Raw genomic sequence first — 25,988 nt, forward strand, 5'->3', positions numbered from 1 at the left:
GACTTCACAGTGGAGAACCCGGTCATGACCTCAGCCAAACGATCAAGATTAACACGACATAAGTCATGCTGATACCATGTGCCTCCTGATAGGATGTGAAATGACGAGAAGAACACCTCTTGCTGTTCTACCTAAAAATCCCTACCCTCGGCCTAATTGTGAAAAAGCATTAAACAAACCCATACTGAGGGACAGTCTACAAAATATCTGAGCACTACTCTTTTTTTTTTTTTAATTTATTGGAGTGACATTACTCTTGACACACATCAAGGTCATGAAAAACAAGGAACAACCGAGAAACTGTCCGAGGGAAGACTAAGGAGATATGAAGACTAAATGTACCCTGGTGTGCTGGACTCGATCCTGGCCCGGAACAAGGTCATGAAGCCGAAAAGCTGGGGAATCAGATGGAGCCTGGAATTTCCTTCACAGTGTTGCCAGTCTCACAGTTGGAGTAAATGTACCCTGGTTATTATCTACGTGAGATGCTAACATTAGGTGAGGCTGCATGAAGAGTCTATGGGAACTCTCTGTAATGCTTTCATAATTTTTATAAACCTACAATTATTTCAAATGTTAAAGTTTAAAAAAAAATAATCACCTCACTGAAGTTTCCTCTCCTCAAGTTATCAGGAAGGACTGTGCCAAACCTGGCCTCCGGGAAGATCCCAAGTCCCTGCTGCACATGAGGTTACATAACAGGGGCCACAGGGGGTGAGGGTCCACACGGACCCCCAAATCAAAACTCCCTCTGTGCAGGGATTCAGCCTAACTATGGGAGACAGCACCCAACGGAAGTAATTGAAGCATGATTAAGAAAAGACATATCAACATAGACCCAGGTTCTGATGCGATTCAGAAAGCTTAAGTTGGGAGACCAAGGCAAGCACCGAGGCCCCAAATTTGGAGGTTGAATTCTGACTTTGCTCACCCCGTACCTTTCAGGCTCCATTCAATCAGTCTGTTTGCAAAGTCCTCATCCCTACATTTCCAGAGACAGAGAAAGTCTATGGTCATTCCATCTAGATCCCTGGGCGCCAGGAGTGAGGTGCTCCCTCCACCCCCAGATGCAGCTCGAGAAGAGCCACCTGACTTCGGCAGTCCTCTCCTGGGTCTGTTAATCCAGGGAGCTTACTGACCAGGGGCTTGGCTGACAAAGAGCAGTGATGCACCAGCAGGCTTTTGTTCAAGTCTAGACTCCATCACTTGCTGCAAAAACAAACCCAAGCTTTCAATGCTCTCTTCCATAAAGGACAATGTGACACCTACAGCCCCTGGCAAGCAGCTGATGTGCAATCGATAGCAAATGTTGTCAAAGGGCCCAACACATTATCCAGGCACTAACTTATCCCACCAAACAGCCACACTAGGTGCTAATGGAAGCCTGGGACAAAGTATGGTAAGCATTCCTATAAAAGAAACATGGGAACTTACTACTAAGAAAAAGAAGCATGCAGAAATGTAAGAGAGACTATGATTGGGACCCACAGTGGCTTATCAAGGGGGAAGGAGTATTTGGGACCCATCGTTCACCTGAGAAGCTTTGTCTTGAAGATACTTTACATGGCTTGAGGTCCGATTCCTGGAGGAACCGGGGATGGAGTTACCGATATCAGAAGCATTGCATAGCAGGTAAAGGCCCCGAAGCAGAAGCCTCACTTAATAGCTGTGTGACTCTGGGCAAGCACTGAACCTCCCCACCTCTATTCCTCCACGTCCACATCTGTAAAGTGGAGAAAAGAACAGACCTCCCCCCCCACTGCTGGCTGCATCCTGTGTCCACAACAATCAGTAGGAAATGTTTCCCAGAACTCCCTTCCTAGGTGGTTTCGAGTCACAGTGGACCACCAGGGATGCCTGTGTGAGATTCAGGAGGAAGCAGTGAAGTCGTGGCCCCCAGTCCCTGAAGGCAGGTGCAGGGCGCATGTTGCTGTCCACTAGCTTACCTCTAAGCAGAGGGAAGGGCAGCAGCCAGCCCCCAGCTCCCCCAGCTCCTGCTGGACCCCCTCCTGCTTCTCTGAGCCCTGAGCCAGGCACATGTGCAGCTTCAGGGCCAAAGGCACCTTGTCGTCAAGGCTGAGCCAGCGAGGTCAAGTGAGGCTCCAGTCCACCTTCACAGAACCAGCCTGTCCTCGCTCTGCTCCACTCAGCGCCCTCGTTTCCTTCCTGCCAGGCAGCCCGGGTTCTGGGGCGGTAGCCTGACAGGGACTCTTCTGCAGCTCCCGCTGCCCTGTCAGGTCCCATTCCTGCACCAAAGCCATACTCGGTTCCACTTAGAGTGGTTCTGCATCTCTGCCTGAACCTGACATACCTCTTCGTAAGGACAGTGCGATGTGTTTAAATAGTACCCGGTACAGAGTAAATGCTCCATTTAAATGTAGAAAAGCCAATATGCAAAACCCAGGTTGTTCCTGTCCGTGAATTATTTCTGCCACCCACCCTGTGTTCCCAGGCTCAGCTCTGAAGGAACAACTGCCTCTATCCCACTTTCCTGAAATCTAGGAGAACAGAGATGGTGCCATCTCGAAGCCCCACCCAGAGCCACAAGGCTTGGTTGGCTCATTATTGCTGCAGTAATCTGCCTCAGGAAAATAAAAAAAACCATGATGGACCCATGGAGGACCCAGGCTGGCACAGACCTGCCAAAGTCCCTCCCCCAAAGTCCGCTTTCAACATCCTAAACGTTCACTGTGAATTCCGCACCCACAGCCGACCTGGCTCTCCTCTCCCCTGCACCACATCTATGGTTAGCAGGAGCAGAATGCCACAGAGATGTCATCATCAGCCTGCTCAAGACACAGTGCCTGCTATGGACTGTTTGTGTCCCCCCAAGATGCATATGCTAAAGCTCTAACCCCCAATGTGATGCTATTGGAGGTGAGCTTCGGGAGGTAATTAGTTTAGATGAGGTCAGGAGGGTGGGGCCCTCATGAGTAAATTAGCGTCCTTATAAGAAGAGAAAGAGATCTCTCTCTCCATCCACAGCAACTAAGGAAAGGCCAGGTGAGGTCATAGTGAGAAGTCAGCCATCTGTATCCCAGGGGGAGATCCCTCACCACACAGCAACCCTGCTGGCACCTGGATCTTGGAATTCCAATCTCCAGGAATGTGAGAAATAAATTCCTGTTGTTTAAGCCACCCAGTCTCTGGCATTTTGTTATGCCAGCCCAAGCTGACTGAGACAGTCCTTGAGTATAATAAAAGAAGGCGTTTCTGAGAGGAATCCTCTCAGAGTCAAGGAGCAGGTAGGGCTAATGATGAGAAATTACAACCCGAGTAGGTATGTACCACCACTGACTTCTTCCAAAGTGCAGCCATACCTGTCACGTCTCAGTTCTCACAGCCAGGTCTAGCCATTATCTCACAGGAGGAGAAACAGAGGCTAAATGACACAGAGGCTAAATGACCCAGCCAGGGTCATTTAGCTGGTGGCAGGGCCTGGATTTGTTTCCATTGGTAAACTGTACCAGGATGCCTTATCAATGGCCTTGTAAACATGTCTCCTATCACTGAACTGTGGACTCTATAAAAACAGAAGGGACAGCCATTTCTTCCTTACGTATTCAGTTTCCACTGTTACCAGCACTGGGCCCCTATGATTTCTCAGAGCTCAATCTCTACCGAATAGATAGAAGATTAGGGCAAAAAGGTTCAAGAAAACTAGCCCTTGACTCAGAACACAAGGATAAATGTATATTAAAAGTAAATACTACATAAATTCTGTCCATGTTGGCAAGCTTCTCCATAACCAAGTAGTAGTGAAGGCTTTTTAACGCCATCTCAAAGCCATAAAAGATTGACATATTTGATTACATGAAAATGAAAACATATGCAGAGGATAGGTTACATACAAGTACTCACAGAAAACATATTATTGCAAAGGGTTAATCTCCCTAATATATAAAGAGCTCCCAGCAATCTGTAAGAAAAAGACCAAAAATGGGAAATGGGCAAAGGATATAGGCAAAAGACAATTAGAAAATGAAAATGAATTTTAAACATATGAAAGATGTGTAAACTCACTCACAAAAGAAACAAACACCAAAACTACAGTGATGTATCATTTTTCACCTAACCGGCCAAAGTATTAAAATCTTTTGCTCTTTGAAAAATACTATTAAGAAAATGAAGGGAAGCCACAGACTGAGAAAAAATATTTGCAAACATGGGAAAGGACTTGTGCCCAGAACATATTAAGAATTTCTACAACTCAATGAGAAGAAAACAGATGAGTCAATTAAAAAAAAAAAAAAAAGATTTGAACAAATAATTCACCAAAAAAGACACACGAGTAACAAATAAGCACATGAAAAGATAGCCAACATCATTCCTCAACAGGGAAATATAAATCCGAACCACCATGAGCTACTACTACATACTAATTATAGTCAGGAAAATTCTAAAGAAATAATACCAACCGTAGTGAGGAGGCGGAGCAACTAGAACTCATGGACAAACATAAAACAGTCCAGCCACTTTGTCAAACAGAATGGCCATTCCTTGTAAAGTTAAATATTGACTTACCACAGGACCTAGCAATTCTATTCATTGGTATTTACCCCAAAGAAACGAAAGCATATGTCCACTAATAAACCTGTCCACCAGTGTTCTTAGCTACCATTTCCACAGTGTCCAAAAAAAAACAGGAAACAATCTAAATGTCCAACAATCTAAATGTCCAAATGGTGAATGGATAAACGGACTGTGGGATGTGTCCACACAATGCTACTTAGCAATGAAAAAGAATGAACTACTGATATATTCAGCAAGAACATGGCGGCACTTCCCAAGCATTGTGTGAAGTGAAAGAAAGCAGACACAAGAGGCTAAGTACTTTATATCATTTATATTACATTCTAGAAAAGGAAAACTGTGCTTACAGAAAGCAGATCAGTGGATGGGGAGGGGAGGTAATTAATGACTGCAAAAGTGCATGATGGAACTTTCGGGAACGACAGAAATATTCTATCTCTTCATTGGTATAGAATTGGTAGTACTTCTGTGACTACATACATCTATCAAAACCCATCGAATTATATGGGCAATTTTACTGTATGTACATGACATCTCAATAAAACTAATTTTTTAAAAAGCAATTTATGTCAGGGATCCTTAAGTGACAATTACAAATATTTACATAGTTCAGCTTATGCACATTATCATAATATACATAATTCCACTAGCATAATGTAAGGTGGCGGATATAGAGACAAAAGCACAATCATAAAGATTAAACCAGAGGGTTAAGAGGTTAGTGGTGAAACATGGACCCCAATGGGCTGATTTCGTGTCTCAGAAATTTCCTACTGATGCCTTTCAACTGTCTGGTTGCATAAACACTCCTTTAAATAGACTTATCTCAAGTGTCTCCTCCTCTATTAAGCATTCCCTGACAACTCATGCTCTAAGAACTGACACTTCCTCTCCATGCCCGTCCTGGACCACGTCCTCATGGGTCCTGTGACACATCCTTGCACTTGTTTCCTTCCTTGTCCCCGTCACCTATGAGCTCACTGACAGGAGAGATCCTTTCTCATTCACCTCAGTAACTATCCCCCTGGCAATAAAAATGTTTGTGATACAAACCACTGCATTGCACCCAGGGATGTCAAAATCATAATCAACATAGTCCTTTATAAGTGGTTTTATGGAAGATGTATAAACGTTTATCCATATAGCCACTTGCCGTCTTGACCCACAGAGAAAGTCAGGAGCATTTGGTTACAAAGCTGCCTCAGTGAAGGCATTCCTGGGGTGGTGGGGTGGGGAGAGGAGTGGGCTCAGGGGGTGGTTTCCTAATGATCAAAGGGGACGTGGGAATGTACGCTGGAATGGGAAGAAACACCCTCCCAGAGACGGTGTTCTTTAACAGCAGCTCAGTTTCCTGGCACTTTGGGGGAAGCAGAACATTGATGAGGGCAAGGATGAAATCCTGTGAAAGCCAGAAGGGTCTTGAGTTGACAGACCCTCCCAGCCACACTCACGCTCCAATACCAGACACAAGGTGGGTCTGAATGCATCCCTCTGCTCCTGCCAGCCAGGGCTGTGGGGCACCAAGGCTGGACTGCGACGGTCTCCCACGCCCATTACCAGGGCTGCTAAGCCAACTCCTGCCCTTCTCCGCAATAGCCCTTGACCCCAAGCCAGTCTTCAGGACAGCTCAGGAGAAGCGACCTCAGCGTGCCTTCAACATGGCCTCTGCCTTCCAGACCACATGTGACAAAGACCAACGGTCAGTCTGTCTGAGCAGAGTGTCTTTCCTAAGAAGGAGTTAATGCCCTAACTCTAATTTTTGAACTTCATCGGTCCCAACATGTGAAAAGCAGCACCTTAACTCAATGGAACAAATCGCTTATGTAGAAATTCCAAGAACCTGACAGACCTCTGCAAAAAGTTTTCCACCCCAAACTCTTTGGCCTGTGCCAAGACTATTCCTGGCTTCCCTAAGAGATCACGTCACAGATACACCCACATCCCTGCCCCTGCCCAGGTTTCCCAGCACCGCCACCAGCCCCCTAAAGCTGGCCCATGAGCAGGCAAGGGAGTGCATAGCTTCTGTATAAATGTGAAGTGATGTTAAAATTATAAAGCATTAGAACTCTAAAAGGGCTTAAAGATCATCTAATCCATGCTGCAGGTGGGGAAACTGAGGCTCACAAAGAGCAGGTGGCTTCCGCAAAGACAGCAGAAAGAGAGTCCCAGAGCGCAGGGCTCCCAGCCATCCCCCACCTCTCCTTCGGGAGCCCGACACTATCAACCCCTTCTAATTCTCTAAGTCCAGGCTGCAAGGTGGTGAGAGCTACAGCGCTAATTTTAGGAGCCAAAGGCAATTATGGGAGAGCGGAGAAAACCTGATCCGGGGAGGGTCCTTGTGCTGACGTGTGATATTGGTCGTCGCACACTAGCTCAGGAGACCTTGGTCAGCTAGATCTGGGTATCAGTCAGCTTTGTTTCCAGGCGTCTGCAGGGCCCTGCCCTGCCTGCACCACACACTGTCTGGTGGCCTGGTAGATGAGAGTTCCCAGGACCTGACTAATGTACATCGATAAAATGATCTTTTCCAGCTCTTCTCTGCAAAGCCAAACCCAACCAAACCAACGGGATGAAGCTGACGCTCTGCCTCTCCTTTGCCGTTCTCCCCTCTCTCCCAGCCACCCTGGCTGCCTCCCTGCTCCTCAAACGTGCTGAGCTCTCTCCTACCTCAGGACTTTGGCTCATGCTGTTCCCTCTCACTCCCTCACCTCTGTCATATCTCTGCTCGGTGAGGTGGTCTCTGACTATAATCTCTCCCCATCCCTGATGTTTTTGTTTTTTTTAATATAGCACTTTTCACATTCAAACACATGTGTGGCTCTTCGCATTTAAAATTCTTAAAACTGAAAACTCAGTTCCTCAAGCGAGTAGCCACATTTCAAGGGTTCAATAGCCACGTATGGCTATTGGTTCTCATACTGCAGAGTGCTGATCTAGAGTATTTCCATCGTCACAGAAAGTTTTATTAGATAGTACTGATTTAGAAGCAAGTTAGTTATTCCCTCTGAACCAGGATAAAGCCATAAGTGGCTAGAAAGGGGTCTAGGCAGGAGCAAGGCAGGGGCAGATAGAGATTATACCTGGCAAACGGTCAAACAAAGTAGTGAGGGAAAGAGATCAGACCTGAAGTTGGGCAATCACAGGGCTAAAATTCATCCCAGCCTCCACAAGGCATCTAGGGATTGGGTTGTTGTTGTTGTTTTTTTTTTTAATTATCACATAGTTTTAAATTGAGGTATAATTAACTTATGACAAAATGTACAGGTTTTAGACATTCGATTTGATTAATTCGGTCCACGGTAACACCCATTTAACTACTCCCAAAACAAAATAGAGAACATTTCCATTACTGTAGGAAGTTCCTTCATGTCCCTTTCTCCACCGCCTGCAACCAATGTCTGACTTCAAACACCAGGGATTTAGTCTATTCTTGAATTTTATGTAAATGGAATCATACAGTTTTGTCTGTCTTCTTTTGTCAACATAACGTTTTTGAGACTCATCTGTGCCATTGCAGGTATCAATAGTGTGTTCCATAGTCATCGAGTCTTAGTCCCGTGATCAGTTCCACAGACAGCCCCCCATAAAAGATTTTCTATAATTCAGTCTAAATGCCTCCTGTTGACACCAGGCTTTTCCATTTAGGCTCTCCATGGAGATGGGCAGTGAAGATGCAAGGAACAGGCCAAAGTATAGGAAGGAAGCTGATAGGGTCTAATCCTCTCCCCTTACATAGGAGACCATCTGCCATCAGGAGAGCTATACCTTTAGGTCAGGGTGAAATGAGCTCAGGTGGAGAAGCTGCTAGAACAATCTCTGCCATCAGTGTCCACCAGCAGCCTCTAAAAAGGCCACTTCAATCACTGACCAAGATCATGGCTGTCAGGATGTCCCAGTCCGACTCTCCCACCCCTTCAACCTGCTGGCTAAACTGAACTCCACTCACTCTCCCTGCTATGGACTCTCCCTGCATGTTTGTGTGTCCCCACCCCCACTCCCCCACCCCCAGTTCCTATGTTGAAGCCCTAATCCTCAATCATGGTTTTTAGGGGTGGGGTTTTTGGGAGGTAAGTTGTGAGGAGGGGTCCTCATGAATAGGATTAGTGCCCTTGGTGGTGGATGTCTTTGGCTGCTCTAACAAAATATCACAGCCTGGGGGTTTAACCAACAAACATTTATTTCTCATAGTTCTGGATTCTGGAGGCTGGGAAGTCTGAGACCAAGATGCTGGCAGATTTGGTGTCCAGTGAGAGCCCTCTTTCTGGCTTGCAGATGGCTACCTTCTTGCTGTGTCCTCACATAGCAGAGAGAGAGATCCTTTCTCTTCTGATCCTTTCTGTGGTATCTGCTCTTACTGTAGAAATGACTTTTTCTTTTTCTTTTTTTTTTTTTTTTGGCAGTACCACTTGTCATGTCCTACTTTAAGTTTATTCCTTATCATAGGTGACACCAATAGTTGCAATTCAGGTCACAGTGAACTGTGGTCATTCACACCAAACAGAAGCCGTGTCTGTAAATCCAACTGACCCATTCCTTCAAAGACCAACACTTTCCCTTTTCATAAGCTGTGTGATAGCACGTAGGGGAATATGGACGCTCACTTGTTTGTGCCTGCAAAAAGAAAGCGTCCTTTGCTTTCCTAATGAGGACAAATTTCAAACCATTCTGACACTACATGTGTTATGGAATTACCCAGGGAAATGCCAGTGCTGGCTGAATAATAAATGTATATCGATTTATGGTCCCAGGTGAAATTAAAAGTCACTCTTATCCTCAGATCTTTTTGTCCCTCCCAGGAAGAGGAGAAAAGCTGGCAGATGTGGAGAAAATTACACCCAGCACAAGCCCTCAATTTCCCCTCGTTATTAAATTATAGTGACAAATTGCCATGGATTCACATTAAATGACTTCACAATTTTTAAATTAGCATATCAAACCATTTTGATGTCAGCAGGGTCAAAAGTTGGTGTTTAGACAATCAAGCATCAGCTGGGAGGTTCTGCAGCCAGCGGACATTGGGGTCACTGGTGAGACATACAGATGGACTGGGGAGCCCTGGTCCTTTGTGATTTCTGGCCGGACTGGCCCACCCGCAAAGACTTGTGAAGGGAGCAGATTCCCCGCTTCACAGGCACTGTGAAGCTGAGGCTGGCAGTGTCACAGGATGCCACAGAGGAGGGCAGGCAGTGTCAGCTGAGGCACTACGACTGCCTCAGGGACGAGGAGGGCGCTGTGAACTATTTGGCTGCCACTCCCACTGCAGCCTTGTTTCTGTTAACCAAGGCATCACCCATGTCACACATCAGTCTGACAGCTGTTTGTTAATGCAAGATAGGAAAGTAGGGCTCGTTGCGGGACAAGAACGCTAATCCCTGAACCCCGTCATGAAATCTGAGATGAGCCATCGTGGCTGGGCTCACACACCTTCCACCCTGGAGAAACACTGGGCATTTACACGAAGTGACACTTCCAGGGTTCCCTAAAACCAGGACCAAGATGAACAACCCCTCATGACACACAGGCACGATGCCCTTGAATAGTTCTCCTCTGCAAAGAAAAGGAGGATCTTCTGGCTGTCTGCTTTTGCTCCCTTTGTTTATATTAAATACCACACCAATACCCCACATCAATCTAGAGAGTTCCTCAACTAATACTCATAATAATACAAGCAGATACTATTATTAATGCCCATTAGAGATGAAGCTCTTTCCCAAAGGCTTAATAAACAATTTAATTTTAGTTCACATATAACTATCGCAAGATCCCTATGGGTAGAAATTATGACCCCCAAACACAGAGGCTAAGTAACCACCTAGGGTCAGGGTCACACAGCTAGTCAGTGGTGTAGAAAGTATTCAAACCCCCTTATGTTTGACCTAAAATCTACTGCCTTTCATACCTAAAAAATTGTAGGACAATCTTCCTCTAATATTGCCTGATGGACCTGAATTTCAATTTTGGCTAAATAAAAGGAAAAGAACAAATAATTCACCATGCTAAGAACATTGCGTCATATATTTGAAAATGCCTTAAAAATCAGAAGGGATTCCAATTAAAGATGATAGAATGAACACATATCCAGCTTTTATAAGGCCACTAAGTGGCAGAATAGGAATTCTCTTTTAAAGGCATGAACCCACAAGGAAAAAGAAAACAAGAGAAGGACAACAGCCACCAAATTCTGTGGGCTGGAACCTCAAAAAACAAGAAAAATCTCAAGTAAATAACCCAAAGCTGCACCTACAGGAACTAGAAAAAGAACAGCAAACAAAGCCCAAAGTGAGTAGAAGGAAGGAAATAATAAAAATCAGCATAAATAAATTAAATAGAGTCTAAAAAAAAATAATCAATGAAACCAAGACCTGGTTCTTTGAAAAGATAAACAAAACTGATAAACCTTTAACCAGACTCATCAAGAAAAAGAGAAAGAGGACCCAAATAAATAAAATCAGAAATGAAAGAGGGGGAGTGACAGCTGACACCACAGAAATACAAAGGATTATAAGAAAATACTACACACAATTACATGCCAACAAATTGGACAATCCAGAAGCAATGGATACATTCCTAGAAACATACAATCTTCCAAGACCGAACCAAGAAGCAATAGAAAATCCAAACAGACTGATTACGACTAATGAAATAGAATCAGTAATCAAAAAACTTCCCACAAACAAAGTCCTGGACCAGATGGCTTTACAGGTGCATTTTATGAAATAGTCAAAGAAGAATTAACACCTATCCTTCTCAAGCTATTCCAAAAAATTCAGGAGGATGATAGGCTCCCAACCTCATTTTATGAGGCCACTATGACTCTGATTCCAAAGCCAAAGATATTACAAAAAAAGAAAATTACAGGCCGATATCCCTGATGAACATAGAGACTCAAAAATCCTCAACAAAATATTAGCAAACCAAATTCAGCAATGTATTAGAAAGATCATACATCATGATCAAATGGGATTTATTCCTGGGATGAAAGGTTGGTCAAATATCTTCAAATCAATTAATGTGATACACCACATAAACAAAAGGAAAGATAAAAATCATATGATTATATCAATAGATGCAGAAAAAGCATTTGACAAAAATCCAGCATCCATTTATGATAAAAACTCTCAGCAAAGTGGGAATAGAGGGAACATATCTCAACATAATAAAGACCATATATGATAAACCCACAGCCAACCTCATACTCAATGGTGAAAAGCTAAAGCCATTCCCCTTAAGATCAGGAACAAGACAAGAATGTCCACTTTCACCACTTTTATTCAACATAGTATTTGAAGTTCTAGCCACAGCAATCAGAAAAGAAAAAGAAATAAAAGGCATCCAAATGGGAAAGAAAGAAGTAAAACTGTCATTATTTGCAGATGACATACTATTTGTAAAGAACCCAAAAGATTCCACCAAAAAACTATTAGGTTGGTGCAAAAGTAATTGCGGGTTTTGCAATGATTTTTAACTTTTTAAACCACAATTACTTTTGCACCAACCTAATATTAGAACTGACAAATGAATTCAGTAAAGTAGAAGGACACAAAATTAATATTCAGAAATCGATTATATTTTTATATACCAATAATATACTGTCAAAAAGAGAAAGTAAGAAAACAAACCCATTTATAATTGCATTAAAAAAATAAAATACCTAGGAATAAATTTAACCAAGAAGGTAAAAGACTTGTACTCAGAAAATTGTAAGACATGGAAGAAAGTTATTAAAGAAGATACAAATAAATGGAAGCAAATGCCATGTTCACGAATAGGAAGAATTAACATTATTAAAATGTCCATACTACATGAAGCAATCTATTGATTCAATGCAATCCCTATCAAAATACCAATGGCACTTTTCATAAAACTATAATACATAGTCCTAAAATTTATTTGGAACCATAAAATACCCCAAATAGCCACAGCAATCTTGAGAAAGAATAACAAAGTTGGAGGTATCACATTACTTGAAATCAAACTATACTACAAGGCTATAGTGATCAAAACAGCATGGTGCTGGCATAAAAACAGACACAGATCAATGGAACAGAATAGAGAGCCCAGAAATAAACCCATGCTTATGTGGTCAATTCATCTATGACAAAAGAGGCAAGAATATACACTGGAGTAAAGACAGTCTCTTCAATAAATGGTGTAGGAAAAATTGGACAGATACATGCAAAAAAAAATGAAACTGGACCACATTCTTACACCATATATGAGGAATAAGCTCAAAATGGATTAAAAACTTAAATGTAAAACCTGAAACCATAAAACTCTTAGAAGGAAATACAGGCAGTAACATTACTCTCAGTAATATTTTTTCTGATATCCTCAGACAAGGAAAATAAAAACAAATAAATAAGTAAACAAATGTGACTACATCAAACTGAAGAGTTTTTGCACCACGAAGGAAATCATCAACAGAATGAAAAGATAACCTATTAAATGGGACATGATACTTGCCAATGATACATCCAATAAGGGGTTAATATCCAAAATTTATAAAGGACTCACATAACTCAACACACACACACACACACACACACACACACACACACACACACAAATCCAATTAAAAAATGAGTAGAGGACCTAAGTAGACATTTCTCCAAAGAGGACATACACATGACCAATAGACACATGAAAAGATGCTCAATGTCACTAATTGTCAGAGAAATGCAAATTAAAACCACAATGAGATATCACCTCAAACCTGTCAGAATGGACTATTATCAATAAAAATAAAAAATAAAAGTGTTGGTGAGGATGTGGGGAAAAGGAAACCCTCGTGCACTGTTGGTGGGATTGCAAAGTGGCGCAACAACTATGGAAAAACAGTACGAAGGTTCCTCAAAAACTTAAAAATAGAATTACCTTATGACCCAGCAAGTCCACTTCTAAGTATTTACCTGAAGAAATCCAAAACATTAATTCAAACAGATATATGTACACCTATGTTCACTGCAGCACTGCTTACAATAGCCAACATATGGTAGAAACCTAAGTGCCCATCAACAGATGATTTGATAAGAAGATGCGGTACATTTATACAATGGAATACACACACACACACACACACACACACACATATATATGGGCTGCCTCAGCTGCATATCACCTGGTCACCTACATCACTAGCAGCGTTGCACAGAAGAGAAAAAAAACTCAAGGCTATGAATGCAAGGGAGTGGTCTGGGACAAGCCCTCATTGATAACTATATTTCTCCCACAAAGGTACAAAAATGTCTAGGGCAAAGTCCCAGAAACCTTTCAAGTTTCCTTGAAAGATGAACTCCTCTTGTTTATACCTCTTTTCTTTTACCTTTTTTATTTAAATGCATTGGGGTAACGTTGGTTAATAACATTCTATAAATTTCAGGTATACAACTTTATAATACCACAGCTGTATACACACCCCTTTTCTAAGTATGGCACTAGCCTATTACTGGTGCAGCCAATGACCTCAAACATGCATGAATTCATTCCTTCAACATACATTTATTAAGTTCCTGCTACATGCCAGGCTGTATTCAGTGCTGGGAGGACAGTGAGTCTTACGTCTTCAAAGAGTTTACAGTCTATTCGGGGAGATGAGTAGAGAGAAAATTACCCTGCAATGTGGCCAGAGCTACCATTGCACTCAGCTTGAGGTGTCAAGGGAGCACAGAGGACTGAGTGGTGTTTGGGGAATTTTCGTGTTTTATCTCTCCCTGGACAGTTCTTTAGGGTTAAGATCCTGTATTGAGTCCATGGGGACGGGGAGGATCAGAGAGCCCACTTTAATAAGATTATTTAAGGATTAAGAATTTCTACCTAGTGCCCCATACTATTTCCCAAAGAAGTATCAAATGTTTCCCAACAATTCAGTAACATGAGTAGCCTTTTCACCAAATACTCATATTCTGGCCACAGGCAAAATATTCCAAAGTAACAGCAACAGCACTACTCAGGTGACAAGAGCATGGAACACAAGTAATTTACGGGAGGAGCTCTCATCACTGGAGAAACTTATTCCCAAATGCTTTCCTCTACTAGGACGTAGTGTGAGCACCATAGGAACAGGGGTATTTTAGTCAAAGCTTGGAAAATACATAGGCATTCAGGATGATTTTCTTCATGAGCTGAACAATAAACAGAAAAACAGAGAAATGTTATGAGGATTGCATTGTCCATATTACATTTATGGAAGTGAATTAAAAAATGAAAATGTTCCACATCTTTTGAAACAAAAAATGTTTCTGTCTTTAAAAGATAAGAAAGTGCTCTCAAAACCTCAGAGAAAAAGAGGCGCTAAATTAGAAGTGCTGAATTCTCACATTCCAGATGGAAACACAAGTACCAAGAGATTAAATAAGTTTCCCAAGGTCAAGTGCAGATGCATTTGAATAGCAGAGTACTCAACCTTGATCCAGCAACACCCATCTTTGATAAACATGAGTATCCTTAAAATCACAGATGCCCCTAAATTAGACTGGGGGATGGAGAGGAATGAGCACGTTCCCCCCACCATCTCACCATCTCTCCCTCTCTCTTCTCCTTTTGTTACCATAACCCCGTAGGCCCTTAAGGCAGTTTTTCATTGTACCTGTTAAGTTGGAGTCTTCAAGGCCACTGGAAAAATGGGGGGGAGAGTTGGATTGGGGGATGGAGTTCACTCCCATTCAGCTGAGTGTGGAAAATCCTAGACTTGAAGTTTATTCAGAAACTTCTGTTAGACTGAGTCTCTGGGCCCTGTTTTCTCACTCAGGAAACTGAACCAGTTGTAGTCGCTTTTCTTGAAAGCTGACTTTCAGGTCTCCAATTCTGTGGTACTTCAGGAGGCAATCCACAGAACAGAAGGAGCCCTCTATCAGTTGTCAAAAAACCTGGTTTCATTTGTGTGTGTGTCTGACGCTGATATAATGCCGTCTGGAGGATGGCGTTTTATTTCTTTATCTGAGGATTTGTTTCCTTGTTATAAAATGGCAGCGAGTCTAGCACCTACTTCAGGAACACTGTGATGGTCTAATGAGATTGAAGCTGAAAAGCACCTATTCGAGATTGAAAATACAAAAAGGCATAATAGATACAACAAAACAACATGGTGGACTGCTCACAGACATCATGTCTGATTAAAATCCAAGGCTAGCACAGCAAGGAAAAGAGAATCCATCAGAGACTCTCACACAGCCATTTCCTAGGTAACATGAACTAATAAACAAATTATACTGTATGCAAGACACAGAAAAGACAGACGACCCATGCTTCCAGTTTTAAAATGGTCAATACTCTCATTTTAAAGAGCCTGAGCCACCAGCAGGCTCTCCGTGAGTGTTTCTGGCAACGGCATGAGATCGGTCATGCTTCAGCAAAAGCTCCTCTGACTATGTACATTTGATGACAGCTGTTATATTTAGCCTACTATTTACACTTTCCCCTCTTATCATACACTTTGTCTTCATATTGCTGCCTATTTATAGTATAACTTTTATCAGTGCTGTCAACATTCCAGGTACTGAGTGCATGGGTTACAGTCAGGCAAATAAAACCTTGCTTCATAGCAGCTTAAAATGTTTACTTTATATAGATCTGAGCAAGATTCCTATCTGGCCTAGCAATGTGAGGTCATTTGTGGCCAAACACAGCCTCTAGATGTACAGGAACTGCATATATTTAAAGTGTACAGCTTGATCAATGTTGACATATTTTTATACCTGTGAAACCATTACCAAAAGCAAGAGAATATTTCCATCACCCCAAAAACTTTCCTTGTGACTGTTTTAAGTCCTACCTCCTCCCCCTCCCACCATTCTCAGGCAACCACTATTGCCTTCTGTCACTATGGATTAGTTTGCAGGTACATTTTTATATAAATGGAATGATATAGTATACATTCCTTTTGTCTTGCTTGTAGTACCCACCTTAATTATTTTGAGGTTCATCCATGTTGTTGCATGGGGCAATAATGCCTTTTTATTGCTGAGTAGTATTCCATTATGTGGACACCACAATTTGTTTATCCATTCCCCTGTTGATACATATTTGGGTTGTTTCCAGTTTTTGACATTAGAAATGAAAATGCAATAAACATTTGGGTAAGAGTCTTTATGAGGAAGTCCATTTTCCTTTTCCTTGGGTAAATACCTAAAGGTGGAAAGGTAGATCATATGGTAAATGGATGTTTAACTTTTTAATGGATCTCTGAACTGTGTCCCAGATTGGTTGAACCATTTTACTCTCTCACCATCAATGAATGTGTGAGAGCTCTAGATGCTCAACACATTTGGGGTTCTTTGGTTTTTTAATTCCAGACATTCTAATGGGTATGTAGTGGTATCCTATGATGATTTTAATTTGTAATACCCTGATGACTCTTAATGTTGAGCATTTTCTCCTAAGTTTATTGGCATTCATTTATCTCTTCTCTTGTGAATTGTCTGTATAAATCTATTGCCTATCTTCTTATTGGGTCATTTGTCTTCTTTTTAAGCTATTCTTTATACATTCTGGATACAAGTCCTTTATATGTGTGCTGTCTATGTTTGTCATCTTAATGGTGTCTAGGAAAAGCAAAGGTTTTTTTTATTTTGATGAAGTCCAATTTTTGATATTTTTTTACTTTATGCTTCATGCATTTAGTGCTGTATCTAAGAAACCTTTCCTCTCCCAAGGTTGCAAAGATTTTTTTCTCTTATTTTTGTTAGAAATTTTAGAGTTTTAGGTTTTTACATTGAGATTTATGATCCATTTTGAGTTAATTTTGATATAAGAGTGGATGTCCACTGTTGTCCATATGGCTATCCACCTGCTCCAGCACCATTTGTTATTGAAACTTTTCTTTCCTGTCCATTTAATTGCCTTGGCACCTTTGTTAGAAACCAATTGACCAGATATGTATGGATCTATTTCTGGAGACTATTTTCCTTGAACTCATGCAAACCAATAATAATATACTTAAACCAGTGCTCAGTTCTCTTCTGTTTAAAAGCTGGTAGGTCCTTGGCTCTAGTACAAAAAAAAAGAAGTCAATCTTGCTGAGGTAATGGAATTATTCTGTCTGAAGTAACAGGAGTGGGACATGACCGACAATTTGACACCACAATTTCTGCTTTTCTTTGCACAGTGCTGGGTAATGTGGGTGGGGTGGGGTGGGGTGGGGGCTGTTGAGGCTCTTGACTTCAAAAAGTCTTGTCCATATAACTTCCAAATTAAATTTAGAGTTATGCTTGAGAGTGTGTCATACTGCAAGATGAATCTCTCTGTTGCTGATGGTGGATTCAGGATTTATAGATTATTGCCCAAGAAGGAATCTATAGCATTACCCCACCTGAGCTGAGAACAATGTCCCCGAAGACATTTCCTGGACAGTTAATACAGTCTAAGCTTCCAGAATCAAAAGCATCAAAGGTCTGCAACTTCCTTAGAAGCTTCTTCTCTAGACCAATAATATCAGCCAACATTCAGTTAATAGTTGTATGCTAAGCACATTACCTACATCTTTTTATTTTGTTTTCCTAACAATCCTATAAAGAAGGTGCCATTATTATTTCCTTTTTACAAACAAAGAAACTGAGGCAGAGACAGTTTCAACAACCTGCCCCAGATTCTTCCGGTTAGGAAGTAGAAGAGTTGCGATCTGTCTCCTTGACTTCTGCTCCCATCTCCTTAACCCCAAGGCTACACTGCCTCAGAATACTCACTTGGTACTGAGGGAACCTTGCGAAACTCACACCCAGGGATGGGGCACTTGCTCAGAACTCCCGAAGCTGACACCTTGACTGGGGGCGGTAGCAACTCTTTGAAACTGCTCACCTGGCCCAACACCTTACTGCCCACTCCACCATTCTCCCTCATTTCCTTCTGTTAAATATCTCCTACACCAACAGGGCCACAAGTTGAAGTAACTTTGATCAGCAGTTCAGAAACAAACAACAACAAAAAAAAACACCCCACAACATTAAGAGCAGCAGCCACCATAGTAGCACTACCTTCTAATGCCAATTATTTTCAATAAAGTACTCATTTGAGCCATATCACAAACCTCTGACATTAGTATAGTCTCCACTTTATGTATCAGGAAGCCCAGGGTCAGGGGGACTAAGTGACTTTCTGGTGGAGGTCACAGCAGTAAGAAGCAGAGACCTCCGCCAGGCCAGCCCCCCACAACCACGACCCTTCCAACTGCTCAGCAGCTTCCCGAAAGCTCTTCCTTCCATTCAAGTCCATGTATCCCCTGATTCCTTCATTCCATACTTGTCCTACTGCAGTATCCCGTGCTTCTTAGTTAGCCTGCCTGCAGGTGTTTCAAGAGACAAAGCAATGGAGGCAGATGCTGGTCAGTGAGTGGCACAGAGTGCAGGGGGTCTGTTAAGGGGTGGGGGCAGCAGGAGTAGCCTGAAAGGCCAAGGACAGGACGGGCTGGGGACCTGGACACCTTTCCCCTAGGACAACCCGTGGCAGCGTCCCCCTCTGAGTAAAAGACAGGAAAAAAAATGTAAAAAATAAAACAAACAAACAAAAAAGAAGACAGACAGGAGATCCAGACTTGGAAAGCCAATGAACAGCAAAGCAAGACCATGTAAGCCCACAATACCAGAAGCCAAGGCAGCCCCAGACTAGTAGACAAGGGTTCAAATCCAGGCTATGCCACCAGCAAGCTGATGAGCTCAGGAAGATCACTTCAGCTTTCAGAGCCGCCATGTCTTACCAAAAAGGAGAAGCAAACCACCTGCTTCCTTCTCACCAAAGCAGGGTGGGCATAAAAACAGGAAGAGGGCGATGCTCCACTCAAAACCACCCACAGATATAAGCCAAGCACTATTAGCATGACATTTGCAGCACTGCCCACTCTCCCCATATTCTAGAACCATACTTCATACAGAGTTTCCAAGAAGGCTCCCCTGGAATCTGTTTCATTAACGATCCAATGTGACCATGTACCTGTTGTGAGATGCCATTTTCTCGTGAAACATTGGCAGCAGACACCACGGGTTCCCGTTCTGGGGCTCCCCCAGAGCTGGACTGGTCTGACTGCTCTTGTACAATGCCACCCAGGGGCAGGCGACACCACAAGGCTCAGAATCGACCAACTTCATGATTAGGAAATTCAACTGAAGTTTTCTTATTCGAAACTTACCCATTCTTGCAATTACTCTCACCCTGAGAGCCGTGCAGCTGACATTACAAAGAAAGCTGCCAGGGGCACAGGCCAAGGGTGTGGAAAATGCTGCTGCTGACAAACCCACAGAAACAAGTTGATAGAAATCACATGTAAAAAGGTGATTCTGCAGTTGAGGAGAAGGATAAAGCTGTAACTGGGACCTAAATTCATGAAATCTAGGCCTTCGATGCCAGTCTCCCTGGTTTCAACTGCCACCGGCCACGATCAGCCCAGAGGCATGGGAAATGCCCACTCCCACCCAGAGTTTTAAAACCTTTTTTCATTAGCTGCCAATTTATTTCCCGTTAAACACAAGTTACCACTTTCTCTTGAAAAGTTGGGAGATCTGACAATCCCAGGCCCACATTCCCACAAGGCAACTCTGCTAGAGGGTAGACCTTCATCGCGACACATGCTGTCTAGTTGCCCCAGATCTCGGCAGTTTCTTCTGTTTTCAGGACCACCTTCTGTGGGAAATGGAGTTTTTAACTCCTAACTTACAGGTGGTAATGTGGACCAACGCTCATTTTGAATTACTGCAGAGGTCAGGGATCTGGCTATAGCCTGCTGGCTTCCACAAACTTCTAGAGCAGAGAGAGTGAACCCAAAGATCCGGAATTAAACCACTGCCACCTATAACCTGGCAGCATCTCCCTGGCCCCCTACATACCACTCAGCTGATTAGAAGGCCTCCTCTCTGCAGCAAGGAGCTCACACAGCTTGAAGTCACCTTTCTTACAATTCCATAACTCTGAAAGCTTAAAAAACCACAAAACAACAAATACCGCCTTAGATCTTTTCTTCAGAGTTCTAATGAGATAAATGGGTGTGATTTTTAAACGAGATAAATGGGGACGGATAAAAGATACAGTGGGTGTGAATTCTCCAAAGACAGGTCCAGTCTTGGGGAAAATCTTGGAGCTCTTCGCCCTCGCTGACCACCACCTGACGCTGGGCATTAGACATTCACACCTTGATGTAGAACTTACATTAGTGAGCTTCACCTCTTAGGAGTATTTCTACCATAGGATCTGAGACTGTTCCCAGTTAAAAATGGTTTAGCTACCAGGAGAAAAACAGGAGGGCCTCTGCAAGGGTCTGGGGGCAGAGCTATCCATTCCATATCAAGTTAGCCCTGGTGGAAATTAATTTTTAATGCCTAAATAAATTAATGCATCAAATATCTAGTGCTGAAAATTCCCACCAATAAACATTTCTTAGAGTGGAGTCAGATTTCTACCCCCTGTAAAGTGCAAACATATTATCTGATTGACATCTTAGTTAATCCCTCTTAATAGTTTCATGTCCACATTTTACCTAAGCTATAGATTTTGACAGAATGAACACAGGATAGCAAATCTGATGGTGGAAAAGGATGAAAAAGTCCAGGATCCTAGGAAACCAGGAAGATCAGGATGAGATAACACAAGAGTGAGATGAACAGCATAGAATATAATAAACAGTAATATTTGCTGAACTAGTGCTGCTGGAAAAGAATAAAAACCATAGGTAGGTACATTCCTACCCTGGTATCCATCTTTTCTCCCTGTCATTGAGATATTAGAGAACAAGATTTTCCATCCGTAATGATAAATAGTTAAGATCCTGATGAGTCACTAAAGGAATGGCTCTAATCTTGGGGTCGGGGGGAGCAAGTTAAAACAGTAGCTTGAACAGCTCTACAAAATGCAGTATAATGTTCTACTTCATTTTCCTCTTCCCCATAAACACACACACACTACATTACCCCCAAAAGGATTAACATACAATTTTCTAAAAGTGAAATGAAAGGTCTAATAATTTCGGCCTCATATTAAGATGGTTCATGTAGCCAAGCTCAAATCAAATCATACCCTAAGAGCCAATATTTTTGCATTTAAACCACTGTGCAACTTGTATATGGAGAATCACTGTAATGGCAGCGTCTTCATCTCCTGATAAACCTTTTATGAAGATAGCCTGATAGGAGACTATAAAAATATTTCTTTTCTCAGCATTCATAAGGGGCGGGGGGGAAAAAGAATCAAAGTGCAGGTAATGACTCTTGCCCAGAGAACAAAATAGTCAAAGACACATTTCAGTATGAAATTGTGTCCTCCAGTTTCTATATCCGAATGTCAGTTGTGCCAGAAAACCTAATGTAGATAGTTTATGTATTGAATTGAGGTGCAAAGGAAAAAAATAATTCTCGTTACAACAGTCATTGAATGGATGCAGAACAACAGTGCCAACAACACAGACTGGATCACAACGCTATATAGAAATCAGTCCATTTCTCTCCATAAAAGGCAACTTGCTTTAAAAATTGTCAAATTTTTAAGGATAGAGACACAGCCCCAGTACCAGCTCAACTACATAGAGTCTTTTCATCTTGCCTAGTGCTTCTCTCTGCCAAGTCATTCACAGTCTGCAATGAGTTCTTTAGAACTCCTAAAATGCTGTAGAGTCTCTCTCGACCCGCCCAATTTCCCCCAGGAAATCTGTGGAAAGAGGTAACATAGGAAGCAGGTACCTTCAGGAGAAATTGTTAAGGAAGAAGAAGGACCTTACCACTTCTGGGAGCAGCCTAGTTGAGAGGTCATGGATGGCTTTGACCACTATACATATGGATGACAGAAGGAATATCACCCCCAAGATGACACAGGCTCTGTAAAGAAACAAAACATTGAGAAACTTAACTGAGAAAACTCCACCTTGCTGATTTACACAGTGACAATGACACAACCAAAGGCACTGGGACCCAACCATAATTTGCCACTTTCACTGTGACCACCAGTCTGAGAATTGATACTGTATCATCTCTAGGAGAATACAGTTCAGAATTTTATCACCAAATCAACCCCATGAGAAAGGGGCTCACCATCCTATATAACCTTACAGCTTCCCATGAATGCTGGCATGGAAGGGTCTTCGAGGCCATGAATTCCACCCCCCATGTCTGGCAACACAATATTTCACTCCTCCTCCAGCTGGATGGTGCAGAGTTTAGTAGCAAAGAGTGGAGACTCTAGCATGAGACACCTCGAGCTCTGTCATTTGGCATGTTGCTTGATCTTAGTCAAGCTACTTAACTTCTTTCAGCCTCTATTTCCTTACCTGTCAAATGGGAATATTTTCTACCCTACTAGGAAATGAGATAATGCACAGAGTAACCCATGAATGTTGGTTCAAACAAAGAAAAAGAGGAGTCCACCCTGGATGTCTCTCTCTGGTGATAAGACACCTTTGGATTTTCCCAAAGGTAAAAAGGAGAGATATAAAAAGCATATTTATGGCAAGGTGGGGCAATTCTTGAAACAGAAATGAAGAGAGACAAGTTAGGATGAGGTTAATCAACCCAACACAGGAACAGGCTGAAGAACGTCAGCAATGAGGCCAGGGGCAACGCAGACACAACAAGTTGCAGGAGAAAGAAAGATGGAAAGTGAAAAATAAGCATAAGGAAATGACGATAGTAAAACAAGGCTCAAAATACTATATGGAAATGAAAAGAAAAGAGCAAACATACAAAAGACTACAGTTAGCTCTAGATCATTCTTGTCCCGACCAGATATCTCTCCATCATTTGGCAGCTTCCTCAGCTCTCTCCCTGTGATCAAATAAAACTGTTTTTTCATTATCCATCTTGGATTTCCTTCTCTGGACTGACAGAATGGCCCCAAATTTCCAACATCATATTGACGTGACACCTACTTAGAATCCTCACAAACCTGTGGATAGACATGTTTACCCCAGAAGTCAGAAATGGGCAGGTCACCATGGCTACTGGGAGGCCACTCAGTAGGGCTTCTAATCCACACTTTAGTTGTAGGTTTTTTTCTTGCAAAAGTATAGACAGAAAGAAGGCATCACAGCAGGCTGGGGTGAAACTCAAAAGAACACAGAGATGTAGGAAAAGTAATGCATGGGCTGAGGCTCTTGGTACAGACAGAAGTAAGCCAAACGAAGTCCTGGCCCCTGAGTCCCAGCTGTGCCCATGGGGAAGATGGTTATGGGCCAGCTGTGCCCGACACTTGTGCCAGACTTTTCTACCCAAGAGCAAATGGGACTATGAGAGGTCCCATTTCGGGAAAAGAGCCTAACGTCAGGATAAACCTCCAAGATTTATGATGTGGTTTCTTTTTTCCATTCAAAATACTCCTGAGTGGATAGCAGAGACTGATTCACTCTTTCATATAAATTCAACCAACTCAGTGCTTCTTAACCCTGATGACACATAGCACTCGCCAGGGGATACTTTTGAACAGTAGTCCAGAGACTGCTCCAGTTCGATTTTATCAATCTCTGAGGGTGAAACCAGGTATCTGTATTTGTTTAAAAGCTCCCCAGGCAAGTTCTCTCAGTGTACTAGAGCTGAGGGTGAGGCACTGTCCTGTGGGCTAAAAAGCCACAATGCTCTGTACAGAAGGCGGGGAGGGAGTAGTCATCCCAGCTGGTGAGGAAGGAGTGGGGTCTGATGGTCCCTAAGAGACTTGTAGTGTATGTGTGTATGGAGCCGCTTGCTCCCTGAGATGTGAGTAGGGCAGCCACCACTTGGGTCCTAGATCTTCAACAGACAATGTGTCACAATGTCCTCGAGAAGACTCCATCTCCGCACTGCTATAGAGAAAAAAGGAGCACATATCCGAGCTTCTTTTGACAGGGAACAATGATGCTGGCAGGTCCTTTCTCCAGATCACTGCAGGCACACCTCTACAATGCACAAAAAGTGGATTTGGATTTTGTTAACAATACTACTTCAGGAGACAAGTATTAAGAATACAATGGTCTCCTTATCTAATATCTTGCTTATATATCTTGAATCAAAACTACACTACAAATCCCTGAAAGGCAAGAACCACATTTTTCTATCTCGGTGTCTGCTGTAGCACATAGCAGGTGCCCCATTTACATCTGCAGAGTGGATGTAATCATTAACCGATTAAGGAATCACTGAATCATTTGTACATAGGGGTTTAGGAGCATCAACCACTTACCAGTGGGGATGGGAGGAGGAAAGACATTGCTAATACTTCAGTCAAAATGCCTATAGAATAGCCCACATTGTGAAACAACTCTGAATTGTATGTAATAAAAATCAAAAGAAATTGATGAGTTGGTTTATTACAGTTGAATTTTATAGAACTGACATCATATTGTCTTCACCAATATACCTTGAATATGCTCAAAAATGTTTTTAAAAACCTATTCTCAACTTCTTTTAAATGTGTTGCAAATTCAAAAACCAATCACCCTTCCTTCCCCACTGCTGGGAGCCTGTGTGTCAGAGCAGCTCCCATAGCCTAAGCAGCTATTATTAGCAGAGGGTATGATGCTATTTTTTAACATTTTATTAATAATACATTGTGTTTACACAGCAGCTTTCTCCTCAGGCCCTCCAAGTTCCACACATCAGCTCATAAATGCCCTGGAGGCCACCCCCAACCCCCCAGAACTGGGTTTTCGGTTTTCTGCTATTTTATGGGTTGGGAGGGAGAGAGGAATGTTTCATCAACACAAGTCAAAATGGGGGACTCAAGGACCAAGAGGAACGCCCTAGGTTACCCAAGGAGTTTGAAACCCACCCAGGTCTCCTGACTCCCCCCCAGTGGCCAGCCCAGTGAGCCACGCGGCGGCTGCTAGAAGGCTCTGGGCATCCACGTCACATCCTCATCACACCACCATCACCCAGGGACTGCAGTGGTCTCCAGGATGCAGCGGAGATTTGGGTCAGGAGCAAATAGGGATGCTTCTGAATCTGTAAGTGCGTGCTGCTTCCTGGTTTAGGAGGAGGCGGCAGCGGGAGCGGCAAGGGTACCTGCTCCATCAGCACCTGGACAGGCTCCCTGGCAAGTCACGAGGGCCGTGTGCCCGCGGACCTGACAGCACTGATGAGCCCGGTCACCGGAACGAACGCAGACTCCTTCTCCCTCCTGCCCAAACCCCCGAGGAGCAAAACATGATGAGTCAAGAAGAGGCAAATAAACTACCACGCCCTCCACCATGATCCCCCAATCAACTCAGAATGAAGCCAAATTTAAATTCCTACAGGACCAGTGGTTGGCAAAGCGTGGTCCACGGAGCAGCAGCAGCAGCAACAGGACCTGAGAACTCGTTAGAACAGCAAATTCTGGGGTCCTCCCCCAGACCTACTGAATCAGACACTGTGGGGAGGGGCCCAGCAATCTGTGTTTCACTGCTGTTTCATAAGCCCTTCAGGTGATTCTGACGCACACACAAACTTGAGTCTGTACTAGTCTTGCCACAGACACATTGAATGTCTTGAAAGAAAACTACAAACGTCGAAAGAAATGGTTAAAGCCAGTGGCACCTTCTT

General features: G+C 42.8%; 1 protein-coding gene across 1 annotated transcript in view; it reads right to left on the reverse strand.

The window, feature by feature from the left end:
- The window catches only part of TMEM163 (transmembrane protein 163), a 216,826-nt gene that overhangs the window by 13,925 nt on the left and 176,913 nt on the right, over positions 1-25,988 (reverse strand). The window contains exon 5 of the mRNA XM_019731141.3: positions 22,223-22,319. Coding sequence (XP_019586700.1) covers positions 22,223-22,319 — 97 coding nt within the window. The remainder of the gene's footprint in view (positions 1-22,222; positions 22,320-25,988) is intronic.

The sequence above is a fragment of the Rhinolophus sinicus genome, chromosome 17 (assembly GCF_057876585.1).
Source record: "Rhinolophus sinicus isolate RSI-liver-muscle chromosome 17, RSI-T2T, whole genome shotgun sequence".
NCBI lineage: Eukaryota > Metazoa > Chordata > Mammalia > Chiroptera > Rhinolophidae > Rhinolophus > Rhinolophus sinicus.